The sequence below is a fragment of the Drosophila hydei genome, unplaced genomic scaffold (assembly GCF_003285905.1).
Source record: "Drosophila hydei strain 15085-1641.00,03,60 unplaced genomic scaffold, DhydRS2 tig00008128-arrow-arrow-pilon, whole genome shotgun sequence".
In the NCBI taxonomy this organism is placed as follows: domain Eukaryota; kingdom Metazoa; phylum Arthropoda; class Insecta; order Diptera; family Drosophilidae; genus Drosophila; species Drosophila hydei.
Genome location: NW_022045838.1, coordinates 1,390,231 through 1,408,351, shown reverse-complemented (window position 1 = coordinate 1,408,351; position 18,121 = coordinate 1,390,231). Strand labels below are relative to the sequence as shown.

Genomic DNA, 18,121 nt, shown 5'->3' with positions numbered 1-18,121 from the left:
ACATTAAACTGTATTTTGTAATCAAGCCCACACACACACACGCACACATCTACTCGCTCTGCAATGTGAGCTTCAAAGTTGCCAACTCAGCAGGCGGAAGTGAAAGCGTCGGCTGTTTGGAAAATGGCGTGTTTCAGGTGACGCTTTTTTCTTTGGTAACTGCAACTCATGACAGGTGAGAGTGAGAGACTGAGTGAGTGAGGTGTGTGGACCATGCAGCGTTTAGCCTGGCAAACACATTACGAAATCTATACACACACGCTCCGAGCGCACTTTTAACCCATTAACGCCCGCTAGCAGCCCGAGCTCAGCTTCCTGATGACGCAGCTCAAAGCTAGAGCAGTTTTTGTTACTGCTGTTGTTGTTGTTGTCCTTTCCTGCAAGTTGTTGAAGACGAAAAAAAAATAGTGTCAACTTGCGTTTGTGGCATTTTAATGCCACCCACAAGCAGCAACAGCCGAGGCAGTGTCAGCTGCCCCCAAGGCTTGTCTATTGTTTCCTGCTGCTGCCCTGCTTACGTGTTTTTTTTCCTTTCGTTTTTTGCTCTCTCGACTTTTATACAAAACGCTTTATCGTCTGTGCATAATAAATTTCGTTGGCTTTTGTTGCTGTTTGGCCAAAAAGATTTCTGCTCGACGTGTGCAATTTTTGTATAAAGTTATTGACAGTCCTGCACTTGCCTCGCATGCTCGCATTAGATACACTTGCCTAGGTTTTGGGGTCTTCGTGTTGGTTGTTGCTCTGTGTCTTGGTTCTGAGCACTTATTGACAATATGCTGGCTGCTCTGCAACTGCTGCCAGTGGCTGTCAAACCCATTAAGCAACGCGCACAAAAGCATGCAACAATATTTTTTCAACTTATATTTGACTTTGTGTCGGTTTCTTTATATTTTTTGTTGTTTTGTAATTATTTTAAAAGCGCAACTTGTGCACGTAACGACATTTGCGGCAGTCGCGCAGCAATTGCCACTTTAGGTAGAACATAAACAAAGAGCCATAACACCCAGCCCACCCACCAAAAAAAAGTGTCTAAAGCGATGAGTGGCTCGAGTTGCGGGTTGAGCTTGTGGATGGGCTCTAGCGACTTGGCTAGTTGTGCGTGCCTGAGTCAGCACAGTGGGACAAGCTTTGTAAATATAAAATAAAATATAAATATTTATACACAAAAAAAGGAAAATTTGATTTAAATTTATGTACAGAAAATAATTGTAGTAAAAATTAAAAAAATAAAAAAATTTTTTAATAAAAAAAAAAAAATATTTTCAAAGCCATTCCTTAATATTCCTCTAGCTAAGCCCACTTCTGCCTAAACTGCTTGATTTTCTCTCATGTGCATTATCAGCCTCCCATCTGTTTGCGCTCACTCAGCTGTCAGCGTTTACCTCGCTCATTCAGCACACTGTGCACACTAATCTCTAAGGACTTGCATTTTTTACTATTTTTTTTTTAAGGAGTGCCGCTCGAAACTCGCATATCATGCGAAAGTTAGGCGCCCTCATAAAGAACTGCGCCTGGCAACTTTTCGGCGACGTCTGCGCTGCCCCCGCCACCACGCCTCCCTGTCGCCGCGCCGAGTCAAGAGTTCAACTGGCTTGCAGCTTTATTTTTTCGGTAGCCCCCACTACCACGCTGTACCTACACTTATCAAACTTCATATTTACAAACTTTAGCTGGAGCTGCTTTTGTTGCTCAACTTCACTGCAAAGTCGACACGAAACGAAGAAGACGAAGTAGAAAAAATTGGTTAGAGTAAGGAACTTGTGGCGCCGCGGGCCATTAGCCCAGACCCTGGAGGCCACTTCAAGGCGCGCCATGTCTCTGCTGCCTAATGATAATGATGAGCCCGAATGCTCATTATTATGCATGCAGCTCGAATGGCTGGCAAAATTAAATGCTGCCAAATGTTTGCTCTAGCACTTGGTACAAGATTCACTCTAAAAATATTAAAATATGCATAAATTAGAAGAACTTTCTGTGTGTGTGTGTGTGTGTGTATGCAGGCCTCAACTCAAGCTGTTTGCCAAACATCTTTAAAGTCGCTCTTTGAGCACAAATCACGCGTTGTAATGCGACTTAGGGCGGAGGCGACTCTGGCTGCCCTCGGCTTTCCCTTTTTGCTGCTCCATCTTCCAAGGTCTCAAGTAGTTTTGCCTGCAACAGGCACGTGTCTGTCTGTCTATCTGTCTGCAGAATGTTGCCTAGGCACAATTAGTTTTGTCATTTCTCATCCACTTGTCTGTCACTCTCTCTCTCTCTCTCTCTCCCTCTCCATCTCTCTCTGTCTGTCTCGTTGTACGTGCTGTTGCTCATTTGTGTGCACTTTTCAATTTGCCATTCAGTAAAATGTCTCGTAAATGTCAACGAGCAACAAAGATTGTGTGCAATTGGGAATAGCAAATAGCAGCGAGAATACCCTGTAAAAATATAAAAAATAAATTTTATTTAATTTATAATGTTTATTTCATGAAATAATATTAAAATAAAATATATATATTTAATTTAATACTTTTTATAATTTTCTATTGCTTATATATGCAGCTTTGTTCATTAAAATAGTAGTGAAGTGCAGCACTACTATTTTTGTGAACACTACTGAATATTATACAAAATTAAAATTTGTGTTTAAATATATATTAACAGCATAGCATGCCCTGCTTCTTCACTTTATAGGGTACTTAATAGAAATGGCTGCAAAAGTTTTGCAGAAGTCAGCGAAAAAGACTTCAAATCTTTGCCAAACTGTTTGCATTGTCATTATGGCCAGTTATATATATATATACACATATATATCTATAAATGCAGCGTAAATGTTAAACATTTTCTTAATTATTTTTGGGAGTAGACTCTGCCACGCCTACATTGTGCACGCTTAAGCACATCCACTTCATTTCACTTGAGTTCATGGAACAACACTTTGACACGCTTCGCTTGGCTTTCAGAACATTTTTTGTGGGCATTTGCGTCTGGCAAACCCCATTTGACACTCAATTGCACTTGAAAATTTCCCAATAATTTTTGCATTTTCCATTTTCCGTTTGATTTCGTTTTTGTTTTTTGGAAGTTTGTCAAAGGCGCTGTCATTGACACATTGGAAATCGAGTAAAAAACAATGGCACACAAAATCATAGATATATATATTTATATATATATATATATATGTATATATACTTTTTCTGCAATTATACTAATTGTTACTTAAGTCAAAAAGTTGCAAAAGTTTTTTTTTATTTTTGCCATTTTCAATTCCATTTTCATTGCGCCTGGTTGGGGCTGGTAAATCTCATTTGCAATTTTGCTTCTTGGCAGCCGAAAATACCGAAATTGTGCTCTGAAATTTTATTATGATTATCTGTCGGCGCATTTCGTATTTATGAGTTTTAAATTAAATGCGATTTCGGGCACCTTTCGACAGCAGCAGCAGCAGCTGAAAGGCGGAATCTCAACTGTCTCCTGGGCGAGCAGTTTGCCTCTTAAATATTTATCGATTTGTTGCCAAAAGGTAGCCTCTGTTCACATTTTTTGCTTATTCTTATTATATATATATATATTTTTTTTTTTTGTGAAAAAGGGATAAGTTTTTCGGGTTTGATAATTTTGCAAAACGTTTTAGTGGCTGTTCAGGCGGCCGCCTCAATTGAACTTCGATTCGTGCTGTCGCTGTCGCAATATTGCCTTAAATATTTGATGTGCCATATGAAGTTTGCTCTCGTTTTTTAAGGGATTATCTGAGTGGGGAGTGCTGTGAGCAGTCGAGGCAGAAAAATGTTTTCAACTAGTTTCAACTTATGCATATTTCATGCATTTCTAGGCTATATATATATAAATTGAAACAAGGTTTATAGCTGATATAAATAAGCAACAAATAGATATATGGCGTGACCTATATAGCAGAGTCTAGTTAAGAGAAGGCAGGTAGGAAACTCTTTAAAGGTGAATAGGAGCATGGAGTATTAAAGGGTTAAAGCTATCATAATATATTTTAATAAAAGAGTAGAGCTATTTAGGTTCTCAGCTATGGAATACCCAATTATGTTTCTTGCTTCTACTCCCACTACATAATCTAACTACAACAGACATCTGATATAGTTCGTAGTTCAAAACTCATCGAACACAGCAAAGTTCAGCTGCAAAGTGTAACTGAAACCCAGCTGAAGCCTTCATCAACAAGTTCTCTCATTCAACTTCCATAGAAACAATCGATCTAATAAGAATTTGTTTGGCTTTTACTATACAGCCAAGCTGTAAGCTCACGACTTGTGGCCAAGTCTTTAGTAACTGCATAAATTTGCTTAACATTAGAAAGTTTCACTTTTTTGAGCTGTCTTTAACTTTAGATTTCTAGACCCGCGTTGCATTGTCAATTACTATGCAAACACCCTTGTCTGTCAGGCCAAATGCCTGCAAGCGCTGTCTGATTGAGTGAGTGTCCCAGATGCTGTTGCTGCTTGCTGTATCTATTCCAGCTAGGTGTCAACCTGGGCCCCACCTGCTGACTGTGTGCTGAGTGCTGCCTGGGCAATGGCGTTAACTTGTTTGGCCAAAGATTTACAGCTGTCGAATGTCTCGTGACAAAAAGGGCCCGCGGCACTCTCTGACTGACTGACAAAGGCATAAATCGGCTGTGACTCAACTGATTTACACTTGGCATGGTCTTTGAAGTGAATACAAAATGCTGATAGAGTAGACGCAGAGCTGCCTGAGGCAGCAGCTGCGCGTCCTGCGTGCCATTTGCCAACTAAATTGTTGTACTTTTCAATTTGCGCACTGAATAAGGAGATTTTCGGCCAGGAGTCGGGTGTGAAAACCACTTTGCCGCACCACAACGGCAATTTGAACTGTCGCAGCTCTTTTAGAGACATTCAAGTTAATTGTCTCGGGCAAAGCCCACACCTGTCGCCTGTCTGCTTTGTGGCCACAGAATTGTGGAACTATAATTTAGCAATTTGCTGGCTCTTGCCACGTGCCTCATTGTGGTGCCGTTATCCCAAAATCTAGCATAGAATCCATAGAAGATTCAGGCAGCTTCAATAAGCTACTTGAAATTATTTTTAATTAATCATAAGTTTGAAGAGGCTTACGCACATCCACCCAACCACCTCTGTGTGCTGCTCATTTTCATTTTATGCCACCGCCCGCCTCACGCTGAACTTTGTGTAATTCAATGCTTTTGCTGCTGCCTCCGGTTTTTCTACACGTCGGCATCTATTAATTAAATTAAAAACTTCACAAACAGCGTCGGCGTTGGCCTTGTCGTTGCTGTCGTCGCTGTTGTTGCTCGTTGTAAAACTTCGGCGCTTTGCAGTTCTTAAAACTATGCGCAAACATGCAAAATTATCATGCGATGCGCCAGCTTATAAAGTCTGACAGCAATTGGAGCTGCGTAACTAGTTGATACAGTTTGATAGCCACTATAGCTACCATCTATCTAGCCATGTATTTAGCTTTAAAAAAGCTAAAATTTTCACAGCTTTAAAGCCCTGCGTTTTAACTCAGTTTTCTTTGCAATTATGCAAATGGTTGGTTAACAACAATTAAGCGCAGGCCATGTTAAAACACTGTCTGAACCACTGATTCAATTGAATAAAGCTTCACATCCTTCCACGCAGTTCAATGGTTCATTGAATCTGCGTCTGTCTGCAGACAGTTTATCATTTTTTTTGTACTTTAATGCACTTGCGTGCGGTATGACTAATGTTGCCTGAAGTATGACGGAGTGTATTATATATTAGTGCAACATAACTTATTTATATACATTTGTATATATTATATAAATAAAGAAACTTTATGCTCAAAAATTTGCCAACTCTTAAAATGATTAAGTCTTGAAACTTGTATGGATGCATGATATCAGCTGAATCGAACTACTATATGTCATATATGTTAACATTCTAAAAAATGGTTTTTGTATGGATAACTTTTTCTTTGATAAATCATCATCCTCATCATGTTTAAGCTTGAACAACGTTTGCAATTTATTGCAATTTTTTTTCTTACTTAAATAAAAAAAAAAAACTTTTTTATAGTATAAAGTTGGCGTGTAAATTAAGCATTAACATGAAGAAATGTTTTTTTTTTTAAATAATAATTTCTCTTTCAAGATCCTGATCCTGTTAAATGTAACTAATAGTTAAATAACTTGCTTTCATGTATTAAGAATTGCTTCCAAATAAGTTTGTTTTGTAAGAAATAAAAATAGTAACATTTATCTTAAACAATTTTCAATATACTCTACACATATTCATATACTTCAAACTCTAGTAAATGTTGAAATTTATATGAAAAAAATCTTAGAAATCTTGATTGTTATTTGATCAATGTTGACAAGGAGGAATCACATATATAAGGGTATACATGATGGACTATGCTCTGCCAGGTATTAAAGTATCTTCTACAAGCTGCTCTACAGCAGTATCCTAACTCTTAGAGCAGAGCATCTATTATTCGTCATTGAGTTACTTCGTCAGTTCAGTTTTCTCTCATTTTGCTTCTCTTTGTTGGCGGTCTGCACATTTCTGCCAACAATTATGCATATTTACAAATGTTAATTGCCAGCGGGCACACAATATTGTGTTGTACACGTATTTACGACACGAGCAACGGCAATAGCAACCGCCACGCCCCCTGCTCACGCCTGCCAATTAACAACATTATTGACTGCGACCTGACGACTCTCGTAGTCAAACCAAGCAACCACTTTGAAATGCTAATGAAATTGGCTTTTAAAGTGAGTTTGGGCTGGGAGTCGGAGTGGAAAATGTGTAAAAAAAAACAGCAAAAAAAAAAACAAGTGAATTCAGCGTTTGATTTCGATCAAATGTCCTTGTGAAGACATGTCCTGCGCGGTTGCCTAATTGATAAATTGATTAAATTGCATGGCTTAATTGCATGGCAATCGCATTGTCTTTTGTCACAATGTGAAGCGAACCACACACGTCGGCGACGCTGACGCAGGAGCAGGCAACAAATGAATTTTACCATTTCATTTTGGGACCCCTCGACCCCTCCCTGCCCCTCGTCCCTTGTGCCCGCCGCTGGCAAATTGCATTTGCTTTGTTCGCCTTCATTTCGGTCAACTGTTTCGTTAATGCGACTTATTTGTCAGCATTTCAAGTGCCGTTCGCATCAGCTAGAAAGCTCGCATCTGCCCCGCAGTGATCCGTTCCGGATTGAATTTGCTTTTGTCTGGACAGCGCACAGCTTTCCTCTCGAATCGTACGCATTTGAGTCCATTTTAACGAAGCGCCTGCGGATGAGCTACTGATTTGGCCATTGTCTACTTTAGTTACAGTTGACCGAGGAACACGTGCACTCACTGTAAACATGTAAGCTTTAAACTGATAGAAGCTGTAATGTAATATGTGCTGCTAGGGCGAAGAGTCGACTTTACAACTTAGGGATTAGTTAGGCCATGGGAGTGTGCTTTGCTTTAAGCATTAGATGGCATTTGAGCTGAAGAAACTCATTCAAAATTGAGTCTATATATATATATATATATATATATATTTATATATATAACAGATAGAAGAAAGTACTAAAGTACAGATATTCTTAATGAGGGCGACAAGTCATGTCGCTTTAGCTCTGTCCGTCTGTCTGTATATGTAAACACATCATTTAGCATGATCAGTAGCTGTTTATATAGTTGCATAAATTTGTCAGTCATTAAAATCATGTAAATTGATTAAAAAATAAAAAATGTGCTCAGCAGCAGCAAGAAAAAACACATTTGATACACATATATATGAAGTATATATGTATTTCATATATATTCCCGATCAGAGTGACAAGTTGTGTGCATACAGCTAGCTCTGCCTGCTCGCCTTTTCTTCTGATTCCAACTTAGCTCATAATGAGTGTAAACTCTCACTCAGAAAGCGCTCAGCAGCTCTGCTGCAGCTGCGCTTTGAGTGACTTTTGGGTATAAAAGGGCGCAGCAGCGGCTGTGGCGATCAGTCAAGTTTGTGACCTGGACTGGGTCAGTCGTGCAGTGCAAGTGGTGAATAAATTTAAGTTTTTTTGTTAAATTGTTTAAGTTTAAATAATTTGTATATTATTAATAAATATTGTATTTGTTTAAATAAATATTTAAATGTATATTTAAGTTTTTTTTTGTGAACATTGTATATTTGTTTAATTGTTTAAATGTTAATTATTGTTAATAAATACTAATTGTTATTATGATAATGAAGTTCATCATAATGTTCATTAGCGATAATTATCATTAAGAATAATGATCATTTATGTACATGATTATTATTGGTAATGATCATTTACGTTAATGATAATTAACGTTAATGATCATTAGTAATATGATTATTTCATGATCATTTTCGTAATGCCAACTAAGTTAAGAGTCAAATTCCCTTTTACCCTTGCTTTGTTCTCTTTAAAATTGTTAACTAGTTTTAATTTATTTGGCTTTTTGTGATAGAGTTTAGTTATTTGCAAAGTATGCTTAATGTTTGTAAAAACAGAGCATCTCTTCTCTTAATTTTAATTTTTATAACATGTTTTTGCACATAAATATTAAATATTAAATATTAAATATTTGTATATACAAATGTATTTATATGTCTATTTAAAAAATATTAAAAAAAAACAAGAATATATAAATATATTATATATAAATATATTTATTATATATAAATATGTTATATATAAATTAATTATATATAAATATATTATATATAAATATATTATATATAAATATATTATATATAAATATATTATATATAAATATATTATATATAAATATATTATATATAAATATATTATATATAAATATATTATATATAAATATATTACATATAAATATATTATATAGATTAAATAACGATAACAATAATAACATTGACAAATGTTTGCTAAATAACCTATTTATGTATTACAAAACGAATATTTAAGAGAATTTTCTCTATTTAGCTAAATAATCCATTTTGAATTACAAAAATACGAATGTCGCACAAAGCAGATTCCATAAACTTTTCGCTCTCCAAAGAGTCAACTTGATATAGCGAATAGCATATGCTAGCAAATCTAGCATTCAATAAACACGCTCTAATCACAGCAATCCCATCAGTAAGCCTTCGATAGCTAGCTCTCGACCCACGCACAGCCCGCAATTTAGATCATTCACACAAATATCAGCACACTCTATGCATTACTCACTTTTATGACGCGCATTTTGCATTATCTGTGGAAGTGCCGCCTGGATTATGTTCGCTCAGCACTCACTTTCTCTAAACTCGGTCTTTGCGTTAACTAAGCGTTAAGTCCGAACGAATCCCGTACAATAAAAAGCTTGGGCCTGGCGACTAAAGCGCATTAAAACTGCCGACTGGCTGTGTAACCGAAGCTCTCACGGCAGTTGGAGTTTGAGTTGGGGAGAGATAGCGCTGCGCTGGTCAGTGCCCAGTAATAGAGCTCGTTTGATTTTGCTATCGCATTTTTTCTTTCTATTTTCTGATTGTTTTTTTTCTGCTGCTTCTTCTTTTTGCCATTGCGTTGATGCGGTTTTGCTTTGATTTAATTTTGCTTTTACTGCTGCCGGTTGTTTGTCATTGTTCGCAGTTCGTATTCCCTTCTGCCCATTGTCTGCACCCAATTTGTGAGCTTTGTTCAATTGGCTTTGCCGGCTGCCGCAGTCTGTGTGCTGTGCTTTACACTCGACTCTGCACAGCTGAACTGTCATTCATTCGTCAGCAAAATAAATCACCGAACGGAACGACGAGCACTTTAAAAATTTAGCTCGGTCTGAGCAGAAGTTTCAAAGTAGGCAGCAATAATTTAAAGCCACAAAATCTAGTTAAATATTCAATTGGCTTAGTTTTTTGGCAGTAAATTTGAATAGGTTATGCTTGCAAGTGGAACAATTTGGCAACAGTTTATAAAGCTTGAAAGTAATGAGCTTACCTGGCGATAGGCATTGCACTTGATAGCGAGAGAAAAAGGCTCAGTTTGGAAAGAGAAGTTAAGAAAATGGAGCATGAAATGAAGCAAATGGAATAGAGAACATGAAATGTGGAATTTAGACTATAGAGTAAGGAATGTGGAATATGGAATGAGGAATGTAAAGAATATGGAATATGCAACTTGGAAAATCTAATATGAAATGCGGAACACAGAGTATGAATAGAGTATAGAGTGTGGATAATATGGAGGAATATGGAATATAGAATATGAAATATGGAATATGGAATGTGCAATATAATATAATATAGAATAAAGTATTTGAAATAACTAGAATATGAAATATGAAATTTGGAATATGATGAATGTGGAACATGAAGCATGGAAAAAAAATATTGCTAATAATCTATAATATTCAAATTCTGTATTCTGTATTCCACATTCCACATTCCATATTCCATATTCCATATTTCTCATTTAATTTTCCACATTCCAAATTCCATGTTCCATATTCGCTTTCTTATTATAAAATGAAATGTAGAAAATATAAATCTGAATATTTAAGGAAAAAGAGATTCATAAACGTGTGTCTCTTAGGGCTTAACCATTGAGCTGAACTAAAAGAAATATTTTCAACTGTGACAAATTCAACTTGAACAAATTCTTAGCTATCAATAATAAAAACTGTCATTGTCGTAGCAGCAAAGGCCCTATGGACGCTCATTGTATTGCCAAATATCCTTGAAGAATCCCTTGCAAAGACTCGCCAAGCGATGCAGCTGGATAACATTTGGCAGTTCAGGCTGCCATTCAAATTCCTACGACGCAACTGAAACCCACATATTTCCACCAAAAACTAACTCATAATTCCATTAAGCTCACAGTTGGACAGGCACTGCAGCACTGCTGCCACACAATTGTGGTTCGACTATTGCATAAGAATATTACGAGCATGAACTGATGCTTGATGCCATTAACCTAGAGCTCGCTCTGCTTTTTTCCTTTTGCAACTCCAGCCATGCGACTAGTTTATGCTGAACATATTTTATTGATTACATTTGCTATTACCCAAGTTGTGCAGACTCCGGCACGGGCTGCGCCCCGTCTGCTTGTTGGCTGCGTGGTTTTGCACAAGTTTATGAGATTTTTGTGCTAGGCAACCCCAAAAATCAAAATCACTGGAGCGGGAGTTTTAGCCACATTTAGGGGAATTGCATTGCTGTGCTATGTGTGTGTGTGTGTGTGTTGGTGTGTCTACATGAGTTATGTAAGCAAATAAATTGCTTATTTGTAGCGACAATTTGCGGTAATTTTGTGATTTGTGTATTTGGCTTCAATCTGCAAATGTTCTGCTGACATCATCTGTGGCTTGTGTTGGGGTTGTTTTACTGCCACGCCTCAAACTCAGAGTCTTTATGGCTATTAATTAAACATGTATACATATATTTATATATATATATATGCATGTGTGTGTGTGTGTGTCTCTCTGCTCTACACCCACATCTAGCTTAAATTTCATGACACACTCTCCCACCTCTCTCTCCCACACAGTTTATTGACTGCCTGCGCGCACACTAAACGCGTAATCCTTTTTCTGCGCCTGCCATTTGCATATAGCATACGTGTAAGAGGCCACACTGAGTGCTGTCTCTGCTGCTGCTGCTGCCGGCCACCCACTTGTATGCATATCGTTAGCAAATTGCAGGCTCAAAAATGCCAGCAACCAAAAAAAAAAAAAAAAACGTGAAGCGAAAACTTCAGGCAAAAGCACTGTAAGCTAATACCCAGCCAATTTCCGTTGGCTGCTTCTCTGTTACAGTTGGTCTTTTTTACTCTTATGCGCAGGTAACGTGGCCAGCTCAACTTGTGTCCTTCTTCGTCTTTTTTTTTTTTTTGGCCCTGTGGCGCAATTCGTGCCTTTTGTATTTCCGTTTTGGAAATTAGCTGGTGCGCCCCCCGCGTATGTTCTCTGTACAAATTTGTATAAAAGCTTAGCTACATTTCCCGTTTAACTCATTTGCATATTCGACACATTCCAAATTGACTTCCTCTGGCCATTTACGAGCTGCGCCTTTGGGGAATTTAAGCCTTTTTAGGCTGGCATTTTGTGAAAATAATTTTAAAATTGACATTAACTTTGGCCGAGGTGTCCAAAACTGAAATGAAGCCATTAGCAGTCATAGCCAGGGTCCACACGCACACAAACCCCATCAATTGACTTGTGAACGAAGCCCCAACCGCACGCACAGCAAAAGGCGTTGATTGGGCTGCCAGCCCCAAAAACCAAACTAGCCCACAAAATGTGTCCCAGCTCGCACAAAGTGAATAGCCGGGCGGCAGGCCATCTGAAAATAATTTGATTGGGCGAAGGGGAAAAGGGAGTTTTGAGTGCTTTTCATAAATTGATTTTGCATAAAAGCCAATTAGCATAAGTCATAATGCAATTCTGTAATCGAGAATTTACAATTTATACATATATATATAGATATAGATATTAATATTTATATTTTTGTGTGTTTTCGTGCTTCTATTTGCAGCTATTTCCCGCGAGGATGGCGACGATTCAACACATCATCATCATCATCATAATCATCATCGCGGCGGCGGCGCCCATCATAATCACGGTAATAAAGTTCCATTCAATGGTTACAACTCGGAGGAGTATCTGGATCGCCTCGAACCCAATGGCAATATACCCGCTGACAAAACAAATTGCAGATATGGCGGTAAGTTATTCAAATAGTGTTAATTGTGATGAGTAAGTAAAGTAACTGATGCAAGTGAACTTAAGACAGATGTGAATAGAGTTCAAATAGTAAAATATATAACAACTTTACAAGGCTTTTCATGCGCAGCTTTACTTTGAAGTGAAACTTATTCTGTTATATTTTATAGATAGTATAGTAGTTAATATTAAGTTAGGTCTGATATATATGCATAAAGAAAGCATCACGTTATAATTTTACTAGCTTAACTATTTTTATAAGTATTCCATTTGAGCATTTCTAAAGTGTTCTTAAATTTGCTTCATTTTGAACACATGAATTTATAGAGGAGATATTATATACATAAATAAATTGATAGACGTAGAATGTAGTTTAAGATAAGAGCGCTAATATATCATTAAAATATATATATATCTAAAGATATATGCATAAACCCTTGCCAACTCCCTCGCCCAACTACAGCTCAGGCTATCTCTCTCTCACTCTCACACATCACTTCATGCCCTACTCAAAAAAAATATTGCCTACTTTTCAGCGCTCCGTTTTGTATCTGCACGGTTTGCTGACGAAAGCGATTTGTACTTATATATCTTTTCACAGTTTCAGTTTTGCTTTAGACAACTTTAAGCAAACTCATTCATAAAGATTTGCGCAATTTATTGCCTCACTTTCGTAATAATCTCTCATTTGAGCAGCAGCAGCCTTGGGCCCCGTCCACGCAAAACTAATTTAATGATACGAGAAGCATTTGTAAGCGCTTTGTCGCTCCCCACTGACTGACTGGCGTAATTTATGCCTTGGCTCTAACTAATATCGGGCCGCGTGTCTAATTATGGCCAAAAACATTTCCCCAGTGGCATAGATAAACCATTCGAGGCAAGCATTTCACGCGCTCAATTTATTCGCCATGCTGCATACATTCTTTGCTGTTGCCTCTTCTTTAGTGTAATTTATCAAATTTTTGTCTCATTTAGCAACGTTTTCACATTTTTTCGTTTCGTATATTTTATCTGTAATTTTCGTCATTTAAAGACGTGCTTAAATTGTTTATCATATCATAACTTGGCTGTTAATGCGCTTGAATTCCAATGTGATGCACATTAAGCTTCCACCCTATCGCCCTCTCCCTCTTTCTCTCGCTGCCTCTGTCTCTGTTTTTCTGTTGCTCCTTCATTTTATTGTCATAATTGTAAATTGCAATTTTATGCAAACAATGGCAAAATGAAGGCACAATCTCAAGTCCTGCCAGTGAGCCAGCCAGCCGCCCCCTTTGCTTCATGAGCCCTGGCGACTTCAGACTGGTTGACATTGCCGATAAGGCGACTGATGATGAGCCGGAGCACAAGGACTTGCTGCTGGCGCTTGTACTTGAAGCTGTTGCTCTTGTTATTGTCCTTGTAAAGCGGGGCACTCAACTCGCATCCCTCTGCCCACTCTTTCTTTCCCTCTGTCTACGTCTAGGCATTACGGAATCGGCTCATAAAGCAACGGAAATGAAAATATTAACAAGCAAATGCACAGCAGCAACAGCAACAACATCTGTAACAACAATGAGAATTATTCATAGTTAAATGGAAACTGTGCTGCATGCCTCATATAGTAGCTATCTGTATCCCATTGTCTCTCGTTGTTGGAGAGGGATAGAGGGGCGGAGAGGCAGCTGAAGGTGCAGCTGCACGTGAGCCTTGCTGTGTGCATATTGCCAAGGTCCTGGACTGGCTGACACCTTAGCCAAGTTTAATGCACCGTCGCTATATCTCTTTTGGCTTTGCCCTGCTGCTACACGACGCTAGGTGGCGCTAGTTGGCATGTTTGCTTATTGCATTTGCGAGGTGCGCTGCAAGGATTATGTGTTCTCTTCTACATTTTTTTTGTGCACCTGACACAGCAACTTTGGCCCGATATGAAAAGTGTGAAAGGTTGTGGCTAAAAACTTTTGCTGCATGCAAATTTAAGTCGTGCCGCATGTCAGTTTCAAAGCTTTTGACTAGTTTTTGATACACTTTAAATGCGAAACTTGAATGGGTATTAGAAGTTTGTGTGGAATTATATAGTTTTTATATGTTGCAGAGCGTTGAATGTGTTATGTGTTTCAGCTTGATATGATATGACGCCTTAGTTAAGCGCATGTTTGACTTAGGCTAGCTCAAATCCCAATTCTGTCGCATAGGCAAAGTTTTGTATCAAAAACTATTGCTTAAGCATATGATTCATGTTCTATACTTAACAAAATTATGAAATACCAAAAGACAGTAACAACTGACAGCTGACAGCTGACGAGTTCCCTGTGAGTAAGCTGACAGGCGAGACAGTTGAAACCTGAACTGCGCAGCTTGAGTTTGTTACACAACTGATCTAAAGAATTCCATAATTCATGTACAGACAATTGTCTATGTATACATTTATATATATACATATTATTCAACTTTTCAAGCTCTACCTTTCTATATTTATATTAAACTCATGCACAACTCTTAACTCAATCTCAGCTAAACAAAAACTGATTTCAACTCAAGTTTTTCTATAAAAAAGTCGCAGTTTTTCTTTCAAGCTTAAACTCTTCACAGCTCTTTAGACTAATTTGATATATATATATATATATATATATATATATATATATATATATATATATATATCTTGGATTCATTTATAGCATATAGTTTTTACTATCTCTTCAGCTCACATTTGATTAATAGTTTTTTCTTCTATTTTTCAATTCAATTCGTTGTTTTTATATTGTGATCAATAAAGTTGTTCAAGCTACCCCCTGCTGGCTGGCAATGTTTTACAGTTCAGTTATCATAAAGTTATGTAACGCACAATAAATTACACACTTTGAAAGCACATTCACCCACTCAGCTAGAGCATTGCCCCAGCTCCGGCCCCGTTTTCGCAACGCTGTTTCAGCCAAAAGCAATTTCAGTTTTTCATGCTGCCTGCTCGTGTTGTTGCTGTTGGTTCTGATTAGATGATTTATAAGTTATCTTCAGCTGGAGAACGTTGTTGTTGTTGTTGTTGTTTGCTATTTGGCTGCCTTTGCCGGGATATGCGCAATTTATTTTCTCTCAAAGACTTTGCCCTTAAGAAAGATTATGGTTTATATGCGCAAATTATGCGCTGCCAAAGCAAGCAGCGAGAAACCTTTCCAAAAAGAAGCAAAACTCCCTTTGCTATGCTTACGCGTCGACTGCCATTTGTTAGGCAATTAGAAAAGTTGTTAAAAAAGAAGCAGAGGCGGAGAAATTGTAAATTGTAAATTGCTTGAAAAAACATATTTGGCAAATTCGCATAAAGGAAGCAGTTGACAAACGGCCTGCCCCATAGCTGTGGCGCCACAAAATTGTAAATCATGCTCAGCGATTATGCGCGACACGCAAAATTACGAGTATTTAATTCGCTGTGTGAGTGTGTGGCAGCTGCTTGGTGTTTGCCACATGCTGCATGCATCACTCGGCTGCATTGCGCTTTAAAATGCCACTTGCTACGCCAGCCGCTCAACTTTTTGGCAAGTTCCTCAACTACCTCAGTTATTTCAAAGCCGCCCTCCTCGCGCCAACCGCGCCTGCTCCCATGCTGCCCCAACAGGATTTAACACGCGCGACTAAATCCTTTTAGCGCATTATTTGGCTTTTGATGCGCCTTTACTTGTCCTTCACTTGATGTTTACTTTGCAGCTGTGCTGGGGTATAGTGACTCTGACAGACGCTGTGTTAAGCCTAAGGTAAATAGACATTGTGAGGCTCAGAAGTAGGAGTTAAGCTGAGTATTTTGTATGTGTGAATATAGGAAAGATCTGGACAGCTTCTTGTACAATCAGATCTAAAGTAGTAACTCGAACATAACTTGTCGGACTTAATGATGGAGCTGCTCATAAATAAGTTCATTTCATCTGCTTTATTACTTTCTTCTCACCTCTATTCAGTAGCAAATTTGTGGCTTTCATTAACAGCATCCAGCTGCTTAGCATCACCTCTTGTTTATCTCACATAATAGGCCCTTAAAGGGTATGCTTTGTTCGTCTTCTTTCACTTGTGTTGCCCTTTTTGGCACTTTCAGCTTCATCGCATCGTTTGCTTTAGCATTTTTTTCCTTGCTCGCCGTCTTGCGAGGGGTGAAACTTTGTCAGAGATTTCGGTTTTTTGTTGTCTATTGTTTTCATAGCGTTTTTCTCTCCCCAGTGGAGGGGCTGTGATTTAAATTTATTGGCGAAATACTTTAAGTGATTTTTTGTATGTGTAACCAGGGCACAGTCTGGATGGGCTGATGGGGTAGTTTGATTTTCTGCAGATGTTTTGTAACAGACAGAAGAGAGAAGTTTACTATATTCCTTTCAAATGCATAACAATTAATTTTGATTATAGATTTTTTAGATTATATTCGAAAACTTTACGATCTTGAGACGTAGACCTTAGTATAAATAACATTGGGAAGCATAAACTAAATTAAAGCCATACTTTTTACTTTATTTGCCTTTATTTATTTTCAAATGAATTTTGATTGAACTTATTTCAAAGTAAATGTATTAAAATCTGAAAAAAAAAACTGTAGGCTCAGAACTAATTTTTATGAAAACCCTGAACGCAATGGTGCTCATGCTGAAAATCAGCCGAGTAGTAGTAACACCAAGTCGGCTACTCCCGCTTAAAGCATTCTTTCGTATATTCTTAGCATTTAATTTCTGTCTATAACGGAACGAATTATGTAGCATTTTCCAAGTCGACTGCTCCCGCTTAAAGCTTACTTTCGCGTATTCTTGCCAGTAGTAGTAACTCCAAGTCGGTTACTCCCGCTTAAAGCATCCTTTCGTGTTTTGTTTACCATTTCTTTTGGCGGGTGTTGGCATTGTTTCCCTTTTGGCATGGGCAGAATGGGGGAAACCCTTTGACAGTTTCGCTGGCTTTTCTTGTTTCTTGCGGCCATTAGGCGGGCGTTGCCAGCCAAAGAAGTCCTGTCGCCTTGTGGTTAGACAGCCCTTCTTTGTGGTTTTGCCCGCTGTCAAATTCGTTGCAGTTTATTAACGAAGCAAAAACATGTCGCCTTTTCGCATTTCCCGTATTTTCCGTTTGGAGTTGCGGTTCCTTTTTTGTCCTCTTGCCGGGTTTTGTGTGGCGCATTTTTAATGATTTAGTTGGGGAAGCGTTTTTGGTTTGCTTTGCTTTTGTTTGATGTGAGCCATTTGCCTTTGCTGCCCGAGCTCTGGCTAATGAAGCGACTTATGCATTGACATGGAAAATTTGCGGTCGAATTTCTACTTTTTTTATTTGGCATTTTTACGGCTGTCGCGCAGCATTTGCATAGCGATTTCATTGCAAGATCAAAGAATGTAAAAGCTTGGCTAATTGGCTAGAGAAACGGTTGGCAATCAGAGCCAGCTGAGTAAATGCACAGAGTCATTTGCAAGCTTTTGATTTTCGTTGAGCAGATAAGTATGAATAATGCCATGTAGGACAGAGCTCAAATGATATTATATAGATATTTTTGCAGCA

General features: G+C 38.1%; 1 protein-coding gene across 4 annotated transcripts in view; it reads left to right on the top strand.

The window, feature by feature from the left end:
- Positions 1 to 18,121, top strand: part of LOC111601607 (cyclin-dependent kinase 14) — a 125,007-nt gene that overhangs the window by 78,587 nt on the left and 28,299 nt on the right. For all 4 annotated transcript variants that reach the window (XM_023318273.2, XM_023318272.2, XM_023318274.2 and 1 more), the window contains one exon: positions 12,447 to 12,635. In XM_023318273.2, the coding sequence (XP_023174041.2) occupies positions 12,447 to 12,635 (189 nt within the window). The remainder of the gene's footprint in view (positions 1 to 12,446; positions 12,636 to 18,121) is intronic.